General features: G+C 44.2%; 1 protein-coding gene across 1 annotated transcript in view; it reads right to left on the reverse strand.

The window, feature by feature from the left end:
- The window catches only part of LOC147707022 (adhesion G protein-coupled receptor F5-like), a 580791-nt gene that overhangs the window by 104602 nt on the left and 454704 nt on the right, over positions 1-21485 (reverse strand). Inside the window, exon 14 of the mRNA XM_086926246.1 lies at positions 9643-11040. Coding sequence (XP_086782372.1) covers positions 9643-11040 — 1398 coding nt within the window. The remainder of the gene's footprint in view (positions 1-9642; positions 11041-21485) is intronic.

The raw sequence follows: 21485 nt of genomic DNA on the forward strand, positions 1-21485 counted from the left end.
ACTTGGCTGAAAGATAAGGTGCCAATGCAGGACATAGATTGGGTTAAAATAGATCGAACTAGACAAGAACCCAAAGAGACAGTTCATGAATATTATGAGAGGTTGCTGAAGGCGTTTAAACAGTATAGCGGGTTGGATGTAATGGATCCTAAAGACATAGGGCATTTTGTGTCTAAATTCGTTTTGGGCTTGAGACCGGATATTAGTTTAATGATTCAGCAACACTTGATTTGTTGGCAAAATAAACCTTTGGATGAAATTCTGAGATATGCTAGGTACTGCTGTGATGAGATAGACTCAAAAGCAAAGAAGCTAAAAGAAAAGCTGATGGTGGTGCAGATGCAGTCAGCCGGTAAGGGTGGACAGCAGCAACAGCAACAGGGAACAGGAACTGGGGGTAAGAAACAGTATAGTCAGAACAAGGGCAATGAGGAGAACTCCACCTTTAGACCTAGGGTAGACATAGCCGCATTGAAGAAGACGACCCGGTGCCACCAGTGTAACGAGGTGGGGCATTGGAAACGCGAGTGTCCCTACAACGTTGAAATCGGAGAACAGGAGGTAGAGGAAGAAGAGGTTCAAAGCACTCCAGGAAGAGGGGTAACGCAATACCAAGGAAAGGTGGTCAAAGGGGGGACCCCAGCTCCACGAGCCCAGTTCTCTCAGCCACCCAGAATAGGGACAACGGGAAAGACCTATAGACAAATGCCTCTTTTTGTAGGAGGAGAGGAGTGTTACTATGTTGATCCCCTAACAGGACAGAGAGTGGAGAGAGAAGACTGTACCCTCGGGGCAGCCTTGGATGTGGATCAGAGGGGACCCTATGTTGAGGCCGAAGTGGCAGGGTGTCCCACGACCTTCCTAGTAGACACAGGAGCCACTAGATCTACGATAAGATCAGCTGCAGTCCCAGGCCTGCCAATGTCAGGGGAGACTATTCAAGTGGTGGGGGTCGCAAACAGGAGAATAACCAGCCCATTGACAGAGCCAGTGCAAGTGAAAATAGGGAAATACAGCGATGAACATCAGTTTGTGGTTTGCGATTCTAGTCCTGTATGTCTGTTGGGAAGGGACCTTTTGTGCAAATTAAATTGTACCATATACTGCACACCGCAGGGAGTGGAGGTATTGACTAATGATGATGACGCTGACTTCAAAGTCGCCAACTCGAGAATATGTGTGGAGCTGTATCCCACTTTGACAGTGGATGAGCTCCCATGGGATCTAAGAGAGACCGTGGCCCCGGAAGTGTGGGATTTCACTGGGGAAGAGATTGGACTAGTCAAGGGAGTAGACCCAGTGAAAAAAGTAGTGAAACCACATGCTGAGTTTCCAAGAACACCCCAATATAAATTGACTCCAGAAACGATTGCCGGTATCAAACCCGTGATAGAGTCCATGATTAAGCAGGGAATACTGAAAGAAATCGTGGGTAGTCCATGTAACTCCCCGATTATGGGTTTGCAGAAACCGAATGGGAAATTCAGGATAGTGCAGCACCTTCGGAAAATTAATAACATAGTCGTTTCATGTTGTCCAGTGGTACCGAATCCATCAGTAATATTGTTCCAAGCTGAATGGTTCACTGTGATAGACTTGTGCCAGGCTTTCTTTTCGATCCCGTTGGACGAGGATAGCCATTTCCTTTTCGCTTTTAAGCTGGAAGGTCGCGTATTAACATGGTGTCGTATCCCACAGGGGTATACAGAGAGCCCATCGATATTTAACCAGCTTTTGAAGAAAAATCTTGAAAGTCTAGTGCTGCCCCAGAAGTCGGTTCTGGTCCAGTACATAGACGACCTGCTTGTGGCGTCAGAAACTGAGGAAGCTTGCAGGGAAGACTCCATTGCTTTATTAAATCACCTAGCTGTAAATGGGCATAAGGTGTCCCCGGGAAAATTGCAGTACTGCCTGACAGAAGTGCAGTACTTGGGGCACCGAATTGAGAAAGGCAAACGAAAAGTGTCACCAGACAGAATAGAGGCGATCATGAAGATGAATGCGCCCAAAACGCAGAGAGAGGTCAGGATGTTCCTAGTGATGGTGGGGTATTGCCGACAGTGGATAGCTAACTTTTCACTGAAAGCAAAACCCTTGCAAAAACTGACGCACAAGGAGGTGAGTGATCCGGTACCATGGGACAAAGACTGTATGATGGCATTCCTGCAGCTGAGAGAGGACTTGTGTCGTGCTCCTGCGCTGGGAATGCCAGATTACGATAAAATATTCTTGCTTTACTGCTGTGAAAGAGAGGGTTGTGCTTTGTCTGTATTGGTCCAAATCCATGGGAACGCCCGTAGACCAGTTGCCTATTTCTCGGCTACCTTAGACCCAGTAGCCGCAGCGTTGCCCGGATGTCTCAAATCCGTTGCTGCAACAGGTGTCAGTATTGAGCGTTGTGAGAACATCGTCATGGGGCACCCGTTAGAGGTGTATGTGCCGCATTCTGTCGAACTGTTAATGACTAGGACCAAAACACAGCATCTGACCAATAGCAGGCTCACGTGCTATGAGCAAGTCATTCTTGCTGCAGAGAACGTGACCCTCAAGAGATGCTCTGTTTTGAACCCTGCTACCTTGATGCCACTCCCAAGTGACATAGATGATGATGTATGTACAGACCATGATTGCCTCGATGTGACTGAACTATGCACCAAACCGAGACCCGACATCGTGGATGAGCCACTGACTGACCCCGATGAAGTTTTCTTTGTCGATGGCTCAGGCGTAAGAGACGAAGTTGGGCAGTTGAGAGCAGCTTATGCTGTTTGTACTATTACTGGAGTTATGGAAGCTGGATGCCTGGAAGGAGTACACTCCGCTCAGGTAGCTGAGATTATTGCATTGACGCGTGCCTGTCTGGCAAGCAACCAAATTCGAGTCACCATATACACCGACAGCCAATACGGTTACGGGGTAGTTCATGATTACGGGCAATTATGGTCTCAAAGAGGTTACATGACTTCTTCAGGCTCTCCCATTCGCAATGGAGAGTTTGTGCGTCTACTGTTAGAAGCTTTGCAATGTCCGGCAGGTATTGCAGTTGTAAAATGTACCGCTCATACCAGGAATATGGACTTCGTGTCACAAGGCAATAGATATGCCGACGAAGTCGCAAGGTATTGCGCAGAACAAGGGTACTCTTTCACAGAGGTGGAAGTGGGTGGAATAAATGTCAGGACTGAATTAGCTATGATATTGGAGACTGTAGACACTTGGGGCGAGTTAAAATGCATGCAAGAAAATGCACCAGATTTTGAAAAACAATCATGGGAAACTGCAGGATGTGTGATAGGTGAGGCTCATTTCTGGGTTTCAGCAGATGGAAGGGCAGTGTTACCAAATGAGATGGTGAGCCCAATGGCCAGGCAAATCCATGGTCCAGAACACCTAGGGAGAGATGCTATGCTGAGAGTATTCAGACAAACCTGGTACAACCCTAAGTTTAGAGTAGCAGCAGAAGCAGTGTGCCAGCGTTGTGTGACCTGTCAGCAGCTGAACGTAGGAAAAAGAACACCAGTAGCATTGAGCCACATAGGGAGGTCTGGAGGTCCATTCAATAGGATGCAGTTAGACTTCATTGAAATGCCAAGGTGCAACCGCCTCCGTTATGTCCTGGTGGTTGTTTGCATATTTTCCAGATGGGTCGAGGCATACCCTACACGCAGGTGTGACACCCTCACAGTAGCCAAGTTATTGCTTAGGGAACTCATACCACGATTCGGGGTACCGGCCTCTTTGGAATCAGAGAGGGGAACGCATTTCAACAGCGAGCTTGTGAAGATGATTTGTGCGGCCCTGAACATAGACCAGAAATTGCATTGTAGCTACCGACCAGAAGCCTCAGGAATTGTAGAGCAGATAAACAGTACCATCAAATGCCGAATTGCCAAAATCTGTTTATCAACGTCTCTGAGTTGGCCTGATGCTCTGCCATTGGTCCTCATGAGCATCCGTAGTACCCCAGACAGAAGAACGGGACTGTCACCCCATGAGGTGTTAATGGGGAGGGCAATGAGATTGCCATCAGTACCAACTGCTGCACTATTGAATATCACAGATGATATGATCCTGGACTATTGTAAGGGTCTGTCTGATGCCATTCATTCTGTGTCCCTTCAGGTGCAGGCTGCCGAGGTCCCGTCGTGCCAGGACATGTGCCATGACCTGTGTCCTGGAGACTGGGTGCTTGTGAAAAAGCACGTAAGAAGAAGCTGCCTAGATGTTCGTTGGCGTGGGCCCTACCAGATCATCCTGATCACGAACACTGCTGTGAAGGTGGGAGGCCTGCCCAACTGGATCCACGCGTCTCATACGCGGAGGGTTCCAGCACCTCTGGAAGAAACAGCTCCTCTCTCGGATGTAAGTCCAGCTGCGGACAGAGAAGCCATAGAGGGGGCTAGCCAAGCTGTAGAGGCGCCAGAAGAAGAAGCTGGGAACGTGTCTGACCAGGCTGAGGACGGTCAGTACAACAGTGAGACAGACGACGCTACAGAGGGAGAAAGTAGCTGGGAGTACGAATCAGACCCAGACCAAGCTGAAAGAGAGCGGGAGCAAAGCAGAAGGTCGAGGAGCAGAAGGGTAAGGCGTGGAGAAGCCCGCTGGCCGCAAAGAAGGAGTTCAAGCCTGAGGTCAACTCCAGAGAGAACCCTTGCTCCGATATCTGAAGACTCAGACCCGGAAGAAGGTGCTCAGGGCTCTGAAGCACCAGATCTAAGAAGGTCAAGAAGAGTACGTGTGCCTAACAGAAGATACGCCACTCCTGAGTGGACATATCTGGCGACAAATGTCTTGGGAACGAGCGACAGGGAGGATCAGAGCGGTGCTGGTGACCAGCTCTGAACCCATCATCACAGTGGAAGTACAGCTGTTAGTGCCCGGAGTGGAAGCAGAAGGGTCGCTAACATTCAAACTCCCCAACCCTCCCCGCCTAAGCAGGTTAAAGCACATGTTTTTCACCGAATTGCAATTCCCCGACTTTGGAACAAAGATAACAAGCCATGAGGAGCACATTCTTCGTCTGGAAATATTGAATTATGCTGTTCAAGCCGCAGGCCCGAGCCTCATCGTAGATGCTTAAAGACTTTGTAAATAAGCAAGAAAAAGAAGATTACCTAGCGCCTAGGAAGCAGAGAATCTTAGGGACCTTCCTATAAGTTGACGGAGAAGGGCTAGGGTTGTCTGTGTCAGAACTTAAAGAGACTTTGCAAAAGGAGATTGCCAGCTTCCAATTGTGTGGCTCTAAAGACTGGAGGAGCAAAAGAGACTGTAAAGGAACGAGAAGAAAAGAACTTTATAAAAGGAGAGAATTATACTGTCTGACGAAATGGAAGCCGGTAGTCCGAATCGTAGAGCCAAATGTATAATAGGCACATTAATAGTAGGAGTGATACTTCTTATAGCTTTAGTTGTTACTGTATCATATGTAATGGGACATGAGAGTGAGGCGAGGGTACCAGACGAAAAATCTGTAGTGACACCAAAACCCACTGTTGCTGGTAAGAAAGGAGAAAACATACAGGAGAAAGCGTTATTAGCAGCAGAAGCCCGTAGGTTACACATGGATGAGTCCCAAGGCGACTTTAGGTCAAATGCTTATGCCAAACTCTTGTACGAATACGTGGATGCCATGGAGGTTAAGGACTGCTACGTCTGCATGCAACTGCCGGTGTCTGTAGATGAAGGCATTAGATATCATCACCTCCCGCTGACATATGGCATTACATGTAGCTTATTGCTTAGTATATTTTATGGGAGGGATAGTTTTGAATACTATTTTTCTAATTATGATTCAGTGTTACCAGAAGTCCCAAATTACAAGCAGATGAACAAGTGGGACTACTGGAAGAGTGAAGACAGATTGGCCAAGTTCTTCATTCCTTGGGATACCTTAGATACTTCACATGCCCGCAGAAATAATCTGACATGCAAAGTGTCAGAAGTCGAGAAGTCGAGAAGAAGTTTATAGGGCAAGTGGATGATCGATACAGAAGGCAAAAGATTTTGAAAAAATCAGGACAATGGAAAACAGATTGGACCGAGGAAGAGAAGGCCCACAAGAGGAAGGGTAGTAGTGGTCCAATAGCTTTGGATCGCACACAGAGAGGGAAGTTATGCCTTCACAGAAGCAAAACGTACTACGAAAATGTATTCGTAGGGGAAGTCAGTTGTGAACATGCTTTTAGACTAGAATATTACACTAAGGATTTCTTGAAAGGAATGCAAGTGATTCCCAATGTATATTTTGTATGTGGGAGAAATGCCTACGTGAGACTACCTGACAACTGGTATGGATCATGTTACTTGGCAATTGTCTTCCCCAAAATATACCATGCCCAAGACTTAGAGATCATCGAGGGCAAAGCCTCAGCAAGGGGGAGAAGAGACCTGGGAGATGCAGAAATGGTTGGAGATGTATTTGGAGCTGCATTTCCTCTTTTAGGACTGATCCTGAATGATGTCAAAATCAGGAGACTGGCAACAGTCGTAGACAGGTTGTCTGCCAGCACTGCTAGATCCTTAATGCTGGTGGAAGGTGAGATGCAATCGATAAGGGCCATGGTACTTCAGAACCGTCTTGCATTAGACGTCCTGCTAGCAAAAGAGGGCGGAGTCTGTAAGGCTTTGAAGGTCCAGGAATGTTGCACCTACATTCCAGACAATTCAAAGCCCCTGGAGAAAGTTATTATGAATATAACTAACATTCACAAAGAGATCGAAGACCTGACTAAAGAAAATGTTTGGGAAAAAGTGGGCCATGGAATGGGCGAGGTTGGAGGTTGGTTCGCCAACCTAGGAAAGAGCATTGTGTGGTATGTGCTGAAGCCTATCATCATAATAGCGATCTGTGTGATCATGTTGTGGGGATTGGTGAGGTCATACCAATGGTATAGATCAAGGAGATTGGAGAGATCCAGGAGAGAACAGCTACAGAGATTAGCTGCAATACAAGACAATCAGTACAGGAGCCTGAGGGCTCTAGAAACGCATAAACGAGGAGCATTAGCAATTAGTTCAGTTTAAATGTTAGTGATGACCCCGAGAGGTCATCAAAGGGGGGAACTGAGAGAGCGCAAACTGAACAAAATGTATGAGTACACCAAACTTACAAGTAGTAAGCACAATTCATAAGAGAAATGCTATGAGTGCTGAAAATATATTCACCTATACTTCGAAATGTGTAGTTAATCTAGAGATTTCATATAGAAGTGGAACTAACGCAGAAATGTGTGGAAAATGTATAACCTTATTAGACGTGATTAATCCTGAATCCACGTTATGTAGCTGCTAATGGAAGAATGACATGCTGCAAGGCACAGAACGGAATAGGCCCATGGCCAGAGCTAAAAGGGTTTGGGAAAGGTATTCACTTGCATATACGTGGATTACACTAAATATTATAATGATCTTGTTTATTAGTTAGACTTATATTCCATAGATGTGTTTTCTCATTAAAAAGAATAAGATGCTAACATAGTATTTTAGTTTAAGCCCTGCGAGAAATGTTGTAGGCCTGAAATATTCAAAGTCTTTTGAATTACACGTATTGGTATGAGCCAAGCTGTGCCGAGAAATAAGTTGCAAACTTCTGTTAGAAGTTTATGAGAATTGGGATTCTAGCTGCAGATGTCTGTCTGCGGGTGCAAGGGGGGATCCAATTAAGCAACGAATGAATAGAGTTCTGTTCAAGAGATTGGTACAGACATGGAGGAGGGTTCAGGAATGTTTGAGGGGTATCGGCGGGCCGGAGAAGAGTCTGAGAAGCAAGGTCATCTCTAACGCACGAGGCCCAAAGGAAGATCATCATGGAAAAAGCCAGAAGCAACACCACGTGAGGGGCGTCTCACGAGGGGCGTCTCAAATGTTATTGTGTTTTGTATTAGGGTCAGCACCCCTGGGTGGAGTTAGAGCAGATGCCTGAGGACCCTTTAGAGAGCGGATGGGTAGGCAGAGAGGGGTCATGACTGGAGATCATAGGTTTTCACCAAGAGACTAAGAGTGGGTGATCTTCCTAGGAAGTCATTCACCGCTGACACCTTTTGATAGGTTGGGATTCTGTTAAGTAGGGATACCATCCAGAGCAGGGTAGGGACAGCCTAACCTGAACCTTTCACTCCTGCTGTAAATGACGGAGAGATCACAATATGTGTCTATGCTTGCAGCCCTTTTGATTTTAGAATTAGTTCTTGTTGTATTCTTTGCTCGCCTGAGGGCTTTCAGGGAGCACATGTATGTAGTGGGGCCCGTATATCTTTTGAATCTCATTTTGAGATGCCTGTATCTGCAGTTAACCTTGACTTTATAATAAATCTTTAAACTTAGAAGTAGTCTGTGATTTTTCCAAATCGAATCCATTATTGATTGAACTAACCTGGTAAGAGATGCACTTTCTTCCCTCAATGACAGGCAACAAAGGTTCAGTCGACCAGAACGGGGTTTAGATCTAGAGTGATAAGATAGTGATCAAAATCACGCCCCCGCATAGCTGTGAATCTTGGCAAAGTATTTGCATGTGTCTGTGCTAGTCGTAATGTTATTTCTGCTCTCCTGTCTGTCCTGTAAGGTCTGCCTTCTGTTCTATTTGTGTTGCATTTGCCCTTTTTTGGAAGATGGGAGGAATGCTATGCCCTTTGACGTTATCTGTTACGTGAGGGGTACTGTTATCTCTATAATTCTGTGGATCGTCCTGCTCAAAAGTGCAATTGAAGATGTAGTCAGTGTGTGTGCTACTTCGAACAACTATAGTATTGGGTTAGAAGGTAATTAGAAAACTAAGGGCTAGATGTAGGTAAATCAGATTTACCGATTCATAAATACCGAATTTTACCGATTCGGTATTCATGAATCGGTAAATCTGATGTAGGTAATTATTCGGTAACAAATACAGATTCGGTAGGATTCGGTATTTACCGAATCGGTATTTGCCATTGATTCCTATGGGCCTTGAATGGCAAATACTGATTCGGTAATTACCGATTCGGTAAAAATACCGAATTGTCAAGGGGGACAGGGTGTCACTTTGACACCCTGTTGCACCCCTGTTTCTGGCTTGTGTGCCATGTGACACACATACATGCCCTTAGGGCACGTATGTGTGCCACATGGCACAGGTGTACATGCACAGATGTGCATGTACACAGGAATTCGTTATTTACCACCCAATGTTATTGGGTCGTAAATAACAAATTCTTAAGGGCCTGTGGCACTGTTTACTGTGCCACCTACATATTGATTTACAGAATCGGTAAATTTACTGATTCGGTATTTTACCGATTCTGTAAATTTACCTAATCGGTAAATTTACCGATTCTGTAAATCAAAGGCCGTCTACATTTCAAAACCCAAATACCGGTCGGTAAAGGCCGAAATCGGCCGTTACCGACCGGTATTTGATCTCCTACATCTGGCCCCAAGCTTCTTCTGGTACTGTGTAGGAAGTGTAACGAAATGTAACCTAAAGTATTATTAAAATAAAGCATTTTGTGTGTACCAGACCAAGAGCTTAGATCTGTACTCACTCACCACAGCACATACTTCAATCACCACCACCCTTGTGGTCCTATATATCAGCAAAGCATTAAAAAAGGCAATTATCTTTCTTATAGCACCAATGAAACTAGTCCCCAATTTTCCTGTACTGACCTGAAGAGAATTGAGGGCAGTGAATATCCCAAGGATCACTTCATTTCCTGAGGCGATTACTGTTCCAATTCCAAATCCCCAGGTCAGACCTAAGAGTGGAGTCAGGACGGCAACACTCTTAGCAATTTTTACCAGCGTGCTCTTTTCTTCTTTGCTTGGCTTATCCCCAACGGAAGGCCGCAGGAGCTTCGCAATGACCACGATGAGTATGATAAAGTTTGCAGCAACAATGGTTAAGGCCGGCACAACAAATGCAAGGAATGCTTTAGTGGATGTGAGGTTGAGCCAGCAGGCCAGTCCTTCCCGATACTGGTTACTGGGCTGAGTCACAGCTACCGTAATAACTGATATGATGAGGGGGCATCCGTAGCCCAGACAGAAACTAATCACCATCATGGTCGTCTTGCTCATATCGTGGAAAACGTAGACCATGCGATAAAAGAGAATGAGTCCCATAGTGAGCATCCAAAAAAACAGAGAGAGGTAGAAAAACTGGGTAAAAAACGTAGCAGCTACGCAGGCATCACCCGCGTTAGTAGTTGTGTTGTTTATAGCGGCTTCCTCAAGGATATCTGACATCCTTGAACCGATGATGAACCAAATGTCAGCGGTCAGAAGCGATACAGCAATGTTCACCAAGCACACATGGCGCATGTAGGAGGTTTTATTTTTGGTGACAGATTTCCAAACTAGAGCCTCAATCACAATACAAATAACCAGACTTGCCAAGGATATGCCCACGCCAATGTAAGTGATGTAGTTGAGAATGTCCTTTATATTCTTTGGAAGCTTATAGCCCGATGACATTAAAATTGAGAATGACGTCAGGTGATCACAAGTACATGTAACAGCATTTCCTGTGTCATTTTCATGACACCCTGTGTTATCCCATCCTCCAGTCCCATTGCCTTGACTGAAGTTCCAGTAGACGCACGTGGGATTTACCAGTGAAGAGTTGATTTTTGGAAATGTCATCACAATTTGAAAATTATTATTTGAATTGCTCCCATTTAGTACAGTTGACATAACCAAACTATTCACTTCACTCTTATTTTCACCCCCGGGTAAAATATCCACCAAGGAGGCATAGGCTATGGTGACAACAGTTGTATCAATAGACAAAAGCCCAGGCGGTATTAGCACTTCTCCGGCTCCATTACTAAAGTTGAACTGCTTACTATAAACGTCAGTTCCTGAAGTGATGTTTATTCCCTGTACGATTACATTTTTAGATTCAGCTTTCAAATTTATGGAATTACTACTGATGATTTGAAGTTTTTTTGCGAATGTATCTGCTGCACTCAACAATACAGAGCTATTCGTGGTTTTCTCAGCTGGGCTCAGAACATTCCATGCAGTGGCATTTTCCACAATAACGCCTACAACGTTGATAACATTCTAAAATGAAAAAAGAAATAGAGAGTAAGTCTTCAATTGTTGAAAAGACATTAAATATTATCAGTGCTATTCACAATGGTAAGTTACACTTGTGAGTAATTTGCACATGTAAATGTAGTTCAACACCCTCCCATAGAAAATATTGGAGTTAAGGACTTGCAATAAAACTCCACAGGACATAATGTTGACAGAATCCCTTCCAGACGACAACTGGGCATGCAGGGCCTACTGGACCCAACCACGGGGGTTGAGGCCTTTTACTCCGGATATCACTGGGCCCAACCTACTATGGATCCAAAGCAACTGAGCCAAGTAGCCTTTCTACACTTGACTCTCAGTGGTAGCTATAGACGAGCAATCAAAGGCTCCCTCTCGGAGGGAACTGTAGAAACAGTGGAGTAAATATGACTCATAACTCAAAGTGCACATGGTAAAATCAATATCCAGTCAAATGCTTACTTTTAGAAGAAAAAAGTATTTTAGTTCTAACTCTACACAATCAAAGAAATAAAAAAATTCATAAGCAACAACACAATCCTCCTGAGGTCTCAGCTCTAATAGTTGTAAGGCAAATTATAACTTTGCCTTATATGCCTTTTCTCCCAGTTCAGTGTCACAGGCAGTCGTCTTGTAGAAACTCCTGTTTTCACCCAGCCAGTCTGGCTGCTTGGCAAATGACACCGCTTTGGGTCTCTACCTCCCCTTATAGTCTATTTCTAGACACGAAATGTGATTAAGGGTCCGAGGGCGATATGTACAAGAAAGTGGAAGAGAGAGGAGTTAGCCGTCATGGCTTAATGCCAGTCGTGGCTTAACGCCTCTCTCCTTCACTTCTCCTTCACTTCTGAAACGCAAGGCTGCACCATATTACCAAGAATGTGGTGCAGCCTTGTGTTTCCCCCCGCGATGGCGCTAAGTTTAGCGACTTAGCACTAACACAGGCCCCCTTGCACCAGAGTGCAAGGGTGTCTCCATGCAAGGGAGGATTGTTGTGCAGCAAGGTGTCACTTCCTGCACATAAACAATCCTAGAAATGCCATCCTGTCACATGTATGTGTGCTGCTTCATGCAGCACACATGAAAGTGACAAAATGGCATTTAAAAAAAGTTTTTTATGTGCAGGAAGGGACACCTTCCTACACATAAACAAACAATGGCATTTTGCTTTTTCCATGTGTGCTGCACAAGACAGCATGCATGGAAAAAACAAAAATGAGGAGAAATTATGCATTTCTCCTAGTTTTGCCATGTTAAGACCAATTTTTACCTGGTCTTAATTTTGGAGATGCCTCCTATGTACGCCACTACATAGGGTGCAACGTCACCCCTTTGCACCACTGCCCACCCCTTTCACGCTAACCATAACGTGAAAAGGGGCCATATGTACAAGGCAGCGTTAAGCCACATTGAGTGGTTTAAGGCTGCCTTGTACATAAGGCGCAGCCCCTATCGCCAACACAACGTCAATATAGGTGACGTTGTGATGGCGATAGGGGCTAGTACATATGCCCCTGAATCCTTTTTATTTTATGCTGGCGTTCTGCTTCTTCTGAAATGTACACTTTTCTTTCTCTTCTTTCCTCTTGAAAGGCTGTCTTTTACAGCAAGTAAGACTCCGACGCTGATTGTCGCACAACTCAGTTCATACCTGGATGACAGTCACAGTGATATGTGCATTAAAAGGTTAATCCTGGCCTCCGTTCCCTACTCTTTATGATTCCCTTTCCATCCTTATCACCTTCCTGAGATGTGTCCAGGCCCCTTCCTTGTGATCTATCACTGAATCAAAGAGCAACCTTTTGAAGTATAAAAAGGTAGTATCTTTCTCCTTTCCTCCAGTGTGTAACTCACCAAGCACACAGCACACAGTAATAGGGTAATACATAAAGCAGTCTATGAGCTTACTCTACTTCTTATGCCTTTACCAGGCACACTTGGGCCTCCAAATTGTCTATGTAATGTAACCTTACAGGCACACTTTCACCCAGAATACATTATCAACACACTTACTATTACTTCTATGTATTGTGCAATCACATGCTCTCATATATTCAGCACACACATTCAGTCTGTGCACACTGGTCAGTACTGTTGTTTGTCAGTGTTGCTGTTTCAGGCTATGCTGTTTACAAGCACACACAGTGCCAGCGCACACATGCACCATGTACAATGCTCTATAATACTTCACCTATCATACATTGTACTCCATGCAATTACACATACACCCAGACATGTTTTCATTGCACACGCACTGCACAGCACTACATCTCTCATGTTTAGTATTCCTCACAGGCATACATACACTCAGTACATGCAAAAACCACATATAAACTAAACTGCACAGTACTGCTGTACTGTACCCTTCTCAGGCACACATATATCCAGCGCAAAGTCTCTACTCCTGCAATGCGCAGTACTCAGCATCGACCTGATGTAGGCTAAGGGTGAGTTAAGCACACACCAGCAGAATTAAAAAGATGAGTGAGCTTGTAGGCCTCACTTCAGTGACACAGGGGAAAAAAACATGTTCACTACTACTGATCACTACACGGTATGCTGCCACCACCGTACATGTAGTGCTTAACTCTTGGTGAAGGCAGTAGCCTTCCACCACTATGAAAGTAGCCCTTTTGGCGGCCCTTCCAGTCCAACAAGATCAAAATCAGTATTAGTACGGCTGGGCACTGAAGGCAGTGGTGCATGTTTTTAACCAGGCATTGGTCGTTTTCGTCCCAATAAATGTTTTTATTCAAATTATTTTAGATAGTTAGACATATAAATAAGTGTCATTTAGTGTGAAAATTAATTTTAAAGTATAGTATATACTTTAAATTCAGTTTAAAAAAAGCTAACTAGCATTTTTGCTTCAAAAAATTTATGTAGAAATAATTCTTATAGAATATAATTAAAATGCTTCAAATAAATTCTATGCAAAAAGAAAAATTGATGGACAGAATGCAGAAGAATGTCACACATTCATCCCAATAAAGAGATCTGGGCCTAAATCCATATTTTTCTGCTCCCCATTCCATTCCTCTTTGAACCCAGCCATATGCAAATCAGTCTTGACCTTGCGCCCAAAGGGAACAGTCCAACCCGAACTGCCCGGCCAGGTCCTACCTGGACTGGAAAAACGCATCCTAGGACAGGTTTCGGGGTTTTACCCCTCATCAGCCATGAGAGCTTGACTCCAGTGCCATGGAGAGCACAGGATTGGCAGTTCGGTCTGGACTGTTCACATGAGGCACAGAGTCAAGACTGATTTGCATATGGATGGGTCTGAACTGGGGTGGAGAAGTGAGCTAAAGAACGATGATGGATTCAACCCAGATCTGTGACTGAGAGTGAGTGTCTGAAAAGTTTCAGCGCTCTGTCCATCATCTCCTTGTGTTGAGTTTGTTTGCCCTAAGTTGGCATGGTGTGCACCAATGTGGGTCCCTTGCTCACTTTGCCACTGGATTCAAGCTAGCCTGGCTGATGAGGGGTGTTACCCTGAAACCGGTCCCAACGTGGTTATTTCCGATCCAGGGAAGACCTGGCTTGGCAGTTCGGTCTGGACTGTTTCCATGAGACACAGGACCAAGACTGATTTGCATGTGGGTGGGTCTGAACTAGGTTGGCGAAGAGAGCTAAAGAACGAAGATGGATATAACCCAGTTCTGTGACTGAGGTGAGTGTCTGAAATGATTCAGCGGTCCGCCCATCATCTCCTTGTGTTGGCTTTGTTCGTGTTAAATACATTCTATGCATCACTTTTAATAATTATTAATGCATAATTAAACATTTTTGTTTATTTGAGAATGTATTTTTCAATTTATAGCTCTAAAAAGCGATTTTAATTTAAATATTTATATACATTAAAGATGTATTTCAAAATGATGTTGATAGTACTGCCAAATTTGTTTTTGTTTTATAAGTAAAATAAACACATACAAATAGCTTACATTAGATTTATTGTAAAAATATGTTTACATTTTCTTCAAGTTTATTCAATATTTGTATTTATTTTCCCATAAATTATATGGCAGGGAGACTCCACAGTTGAGCTTGAAATCGTTGCACTGTAGAGCATGGAGAAAACATATTTTTACCAAATAGGAAATACAAAAAAAGAAGTATATTTGCATACACTTTCATGGAAAAATATATGCCTGGATACCACAGTGCTGATACATAAAGGTTTTCCAGCGGCTTACTTTTGGGGTACCCTGCCTTCCTCCTTGAATTCAGGATTGAGCCAGAAGTCACACCTACTCACAGTAAAATCATCATAAATCAGGACCTAGATTATTGAAGGTTTCACAGCATAGCATGGCGGTATTTGTGAATTCAAACAAGTCAGCAATAGGATCAAATTAAAAGTTGAAAATCTGATACAATTTGTAAAGGAGATCCTGATAATTTTGGGAACAATTTTCTGAGGTTACCTCAACGTGCAGCAGAAAGGCGCTCAAAATATTGGTCTTAAAATAAATGGACTGTGGCTTTACTGCAAAAAGGCCTAAAATGCAATGTGACAGGGTAGTTTCAAGATGAAATAGTCTACAGCCACACTAAACTGAACTGGGGACACTAAGTCTCTGAGGGCTGGGAGTGTGTAAGGGAGTGGACTGTGGAATTTACCAACTAACACTACAATCTAATTTGAAGTAGGCCATATATCCATAGGAAACCAGGAGATAGAAATCTGATAGGACAAAAGTAGAGTTCTTCAGCAACCAGACATGTGATACACCACAATTGTCCTGGCATCCTGTTTGCCCCCTTTGAAAAACACACACGTTTTTAATTTGCTTTAGACAGACCTGGCAGGTAGGAACTGACATTGTGGTGTTAACAAGAGAGCCATAGCATCTATCCTTGTGTTGAGCTCAAAGCAGTTATCCCTGTCTATTCAGGTCAGCCTGTCAATCCTAGTGACCTATTGTGTTGCTCCCGGGAAGAGTTTCACACCTCATTCACACCTTATTTAGGCCCCGTTAACCTATGAGAAGATTGAGAGTTAATGCAAATGATCCTCCAGAAACCTCAGGCAGGGGACCAATTTTTTTAAAGTTACTTTTCCTTCATATTTATTTAAAATGCAACTTCAAAATTAAATTAAACTTTTATTAACTATTAAAAGAGTGGTTTATTGATTTATTGTAGTTTTTCCCTTTACAAAACAGTATTTTAAATAGTACTCGGATTCTCCACGCAGGACAGCTAGGCCTGCCTCACCAAAAATGTTTTTTTTTAGAGCCTAGTCACAATCGGAACATGGTGAAAAACAGATTTTACATACCTCAACCATGGGCCATAGCTTGGAGGCTACAGGTCTTGAGGGGGGTAGTTCATAAATAAATAAAAGGAGGGCTTTCCCTCTGAAAAAGGTTTAATTAGCAGTTTGCACTGCAGGTTTTATATGGAGCAGTAATGCTAGAAAGGTGGCCTGAAGCCACGTTCTCCTCTGGCACACTAGTGAATGGCACAATATCTCTACAGAAAAGCTAAAATATGCAAATGAAGGACAGACAATTTTAAAGATCAAAGCACATCCACTTGGCACAGGACAGCAGAGCCCTAGTGTGCACAGGCTAAAACACTAGCAATACAATTCAGCATAAAATGGGGATGACCTTTCAAAATGGGGCATTTCCTACACAGTCCCTCCTTGACAAAAGGTAAAGAGCTGCTTAGTCACTTCCTTGGTAGTTCTCAGCATCTAAGCATGAAGAATTTGAAATAACACTGTGTCAATTCTAGCCTCCCATCCTTCTATAAGGTCCACCCAGTATGGGGAAGTCAGACGTCCTCCACAGTTTTGGGACTGCCATCAAATCTGCCTTGGACAGTACCGCCACTCTGTCAAACTCAGCCCCAACCACAGGAACATCATTCTCATCTGCAGACCACACCAGGATTAGAGTTAACCCTAGCCTAGAGGCATCGCAGCAGGTCAATATCATCAGTATGGCAAATAATGTGACGTCACCTATCCTCCCTCCCTGGTCAGGCTTCTGTCCCCAGGTCAGGGACAGATCTGCCTAAAAAGCAAAAGGACATTGAGAGCTGCCAGTATCAGGAATCAGGACCCTAGCCATCCAGTGACAGGTCGACACTCCAATCTGGTACCTTGTATAGGACTCACATCAAGTCATGTCACTGGTAAAGAGTTATGTACTTGCTCTTGAAGTCTCTATGGTCTCAGGTTTCTTAGAGCGGGGTCAACTGTTGCAGGATAAAAACACCCTCCTTGCACTGTATTCTGTCATCCCAAGGCCTGTAGGCTTGTCTCGGACAGGAGACTTGCAGCCCAGGATGTCTAGAATGGATTCCCAGTCCCCTTAAGGGTGACTTACTCTATGTTCAGTAGATGTCTGCCTGGCTCCTGTCTGTGTGATGATTCATGCAGCACTTCTAGGTGTGAAATGGCCTCCTCAGTGCCATAGGACCATGAAACCGCTGGGCTTCTGGTATTCACACTATGAGTGACATCTCTTCCTACCCTTTTCTGTGGTCCAAGGGTTCTGCATCCTTCGCTTAGGTACCGTACGCCCAGAAATCTATGATTTTGGGGCAATCCTTGGCAGCCGCTCCTCCAGCTGGGAGGTCATTGCCAAGGATGCAGTCTAAGGGCATAACAGGATTGCCAATTACCTTACTCTGGGTAGTACCATCTCCCATTGTAGGGATACTAAGGTCACAAGCTGGACAGATTTTACCCATAGACATTCCTTACCCTACAAACCTGTCTTGGCAGACACTGTTATGGGAACATCAACCTTTCCAATTTTTTTTTTGCTGGCACTTGCATACTGCAGAGCAGGTACTAGGGCTCCATTCAATGGCATACGGTGGTGGTACTTTATACAACTCTCAGGTTTTGCCTGGATGTCTTCTGGATCCTCCTCCCTGCTAAGTTATACTAGAGCCTCCTTTGGGTAATCCTCCTCTAACGCTATAATATTCACCCTATAGAGTGTTAATCATAACAGCCTTCCTCTTGGGGCTTGAGCAATCCCCCTTGTGTGGCCTGGGTACAGGCAGGCAAAGCACCCACCCCTCTTAAAAGATGTATTTCCTGGTTTGTTCCTCCTTTCTTGCTTTTCAGCACTTGGTTGGGCCTCTTTTTCCTTTCCAAAAGTTTGGAACCCTAAGGAATTTTCTACTTGAAATCTGCTGCTTCCCTCCTTTAACATGTGAGAATCTGGGCCCCTCTTCTTGAGACTCCCTCCAGGGATCGTTTGCACACTCTATTGCAAATTCATACATCAGAAGCCCTCTCGAGCTTTCTGGGCTCAGTCAGATTGAAGTCCACTAAAAGATGGTGCAACCATGAAGAACAATTCCTCAAGCTCAGATCTGTCATAATCAAATTGTATACCCCATCATAAGTATCCTCTCTATTGCCCTTCATTCAACCCTCCAGTGCTTTCAATGAAATAGCTACAAAATCTACCCAGGACTGTTGTGATTCAGTGTATTCCAGAATGTGTTCCGGTACTCTTCAGATGTAGAAGCAAACGACTGCACTAGGGCCTCTTTCATGTATGTGTATTTAGGTCAGCTATTCTTTATTCTCAAATCAGGATTGTATCCCTCCAAATGTTGGCACCAGCTTGCACTAAAAAAGTACCGCATTGATCCTTGTCTACCCTGTGCCTTCCCAATGCATTTTTATAGTAGGCAAACCATTTGTCAATGTCATTCTCCAGCACAAAGACTGACACAATACTTTTGGACAAGTGAGGGGTATGTGACTGTCTTGTAGACATCTAACCACTGCTGCCACCTTCTTCACTGGATGTAAGTCCCAGTCTGGCCTTTCTGTCGTCTAAGGCCAATCTCTTCTCTTCCAGAAAAATGATGACACAAAATCTTCTTCTCTTCCAGTGCCAGGTTGGCTTGATGACCCATTTCTGCTATTTGTAATAAAACTCCATCAGGTGAGCCTCTAGCTGTGAGGAGCTCCGGCAGTGAACACTTTCACTTCCTACCCTTAAAGGTGCACATCAGAAGCTTCTTTGAGGCAATGCATCTTCTACTTGAGTTCAGTGGTTTATTTACTTCTTTACAGGACGGAGGGCCTCTATTTCGCATATTTTTCATGAAGATATCCTTCATCTCCACAACATAGACTGTTGCTGGGGTTTTCAGACCCACTTCCAGGTTCTGAATAAGAACTTGACTGCAAAAATAAAACTCAAAGATAATTTCGAAAAATAATCAAAAATGACCAATAAAAGATTTTATGCCAATTAAAAATCAAGTCAGTTTTTGCTGTTAACTATTTTTGGGAATTTTAATTCCTATTTTTTAAACTGAGTGGTACTGCTTAAACAAAAGTCATGGATCCTGTCGCTGAATATGTAGGAAAGTGAATTATTAATTGGTGGTGGATGGTAACCTACCAAATAAACAAAATCACTAACCTGTCAAGTCCATACAAAGGCTTCAGTAATGTAAACCTGAGATCAGCTCTTTGTAGCTGTGGCCCAGAGCAGACAGGCTTAACTTAAGAATATGAGTAAAGCTTGTAGATGTAGCAAAACAGTTAAAACATCACAGAAACAATACTGCTCCAATTCATTAAAACTATAGAAAATCTGAATAAGCAAAATGCCACCAAAGCACGAAATATACCGAATGAAGACCCAAAGAAATTCATTTTCAAAGATGCAAGTAGACAATGTGGCAAGAAAAAAGTAACGCTCCAGTGATAGTCAATGGACACAGTAGACTGAGATGAAGGTGCAATTTCCACGATTGAGTCCGGTTCAATACACCAAGTCAATTGGTTCTGATGGAAGTCTGGAAGTCGAAAATGCTGAACAAGTTTCTAAGCCCCACTGGTTTGGAAGAACAGGTCACAAAAGTTTTCAAATCTTTCTCGTGGTGCCAAGAAATACTTCTTAGGGCTGAGAACCACAGGGGATGAACTTAGAGTCTCACAGGATGTCGGAAGAGGTCAACAGCAGCACCCAGTCCAGGCCCAGTTACTACTGGTCAGCTGGGCACTTTATATAAACGACCTCTTGTAACTTGTTGCCTCCTTGAAACCATACAGGACATCAGACAACTGACCCTTGGAGTCCACTTCTTTGTCCAGAGTACAAGAATTTAAGGATAGGCCTACTTCTCCCTGCATGGAAGGTGTTACTCCTAGACAGCCTACTCATAGCTGTTTAGCCAGGTTCTCTCTGATATTGTTTGAGAAGATTAAAGCCCTTCTAGGACAAACCACCTCGAGCTTGCCTGATGACCCTTTCTGCACAGGGTACTGCAGTTAATCCTGGACTTAATTGCAGAACCTTAGAGAAAGTCTTTGTGCAGGTATTTAGGTCTGAAGTGTACTCCTCGCATTGGAAGGAGCCGATTGTCATCTCACTTAAGACAATGTGTGACAGAGACTCAGATGAGATAAAAAAATCTCCACCTGATCTCTCTGCTTCCAGTTCCAGCTAAAATCTTGGAGAAGCCCATCAACTTCTCCAAGAACTGGCCCAGGTTTTCACCCACCATGAACTCCTGGACGCTCTCGAAATGGGTTTGGAGAACGCACAAAAGAAACAGCTTTTCTGGTGGCAGCAGATTATTTCCGCGGGCAAGTCGACCAGGGAGGTGCAGCCATTCTGAATATATTGGATTGATCTGTGGTCTTTGACACAATCTTGCCATCTTTCTTGTTCCAAAGGCTGCGACAGAATGGGCTGAGTGATGCACCGTCAGTCTGCTGGAGTGCTTCTTGGTGAATAGACTCTTAAAGTTAGCTGTGGATATTTTAGAGCTAAGCCTTTCTTGCTTCCCTGTGGGATTCCGCAGGCTCCCCCCTCAGCCCTGCATCTATCACATCTCACCTGGACTACTGTAATGCCCTTTGCATAAATACCAATCAGTATCCAGCTCCAGGTTTTCCAGCGCGTTGACTGGTCTTGGGCTTGCCTAAACATTTCAGTTCAGGAAGGCTTGAGGTTGTGGAATTTCCTCCCGGAATATATCAGAAGCCTTAATTCGTCTTGAGTCTTTCATAGGAAGGTGGAAACATGTTTATTCAGATAAATAGAGTATTTTAGTGTGGTTCAGAATTTTTGTCTTCCCTGATTTGGTCTCTCCCCTTCCTTGTAGGGTATAAGGGCTCAAATGGACAGGCATATCAACTCTGTCTCGTCCTCCTGCTTCCACACCCTCCACCTCCTACTATAGACCTTTAAATGGATCCCCCTCAAACACAGAAGAGCGTCGCTCACACCCTGGTCACCAGCAGACTCGACTACAGCAACGCACTCTATGCCGGAATAAACAAAAACCTCACCGCAAGCTACAGAACATCCAGAACACCGCTGCAAGACTGGTCCTCAACCTGCCAAGACACTGCCACATCTCCCAGCACCTGGGCAAACTCCACTGGCTCCCCATCGAGGCTAGAGTCACCTTCAAGAAACTCACCCGCGCACACAAGGCCC

This window comes from Lissotriton vulgaris, chromosome 6 (assembly GCF_964263255.1).
Source record: "Lissotriton vulgaris chromosome 6, aLisVul1.2, whole genome shotgun sequence".
Lineage (NCBI taxonomy): Eukaryota > Metazoa > Chordata > Amphibia > Caudata > Salamandridae > Lissotriton > Lissotriton vulgaris.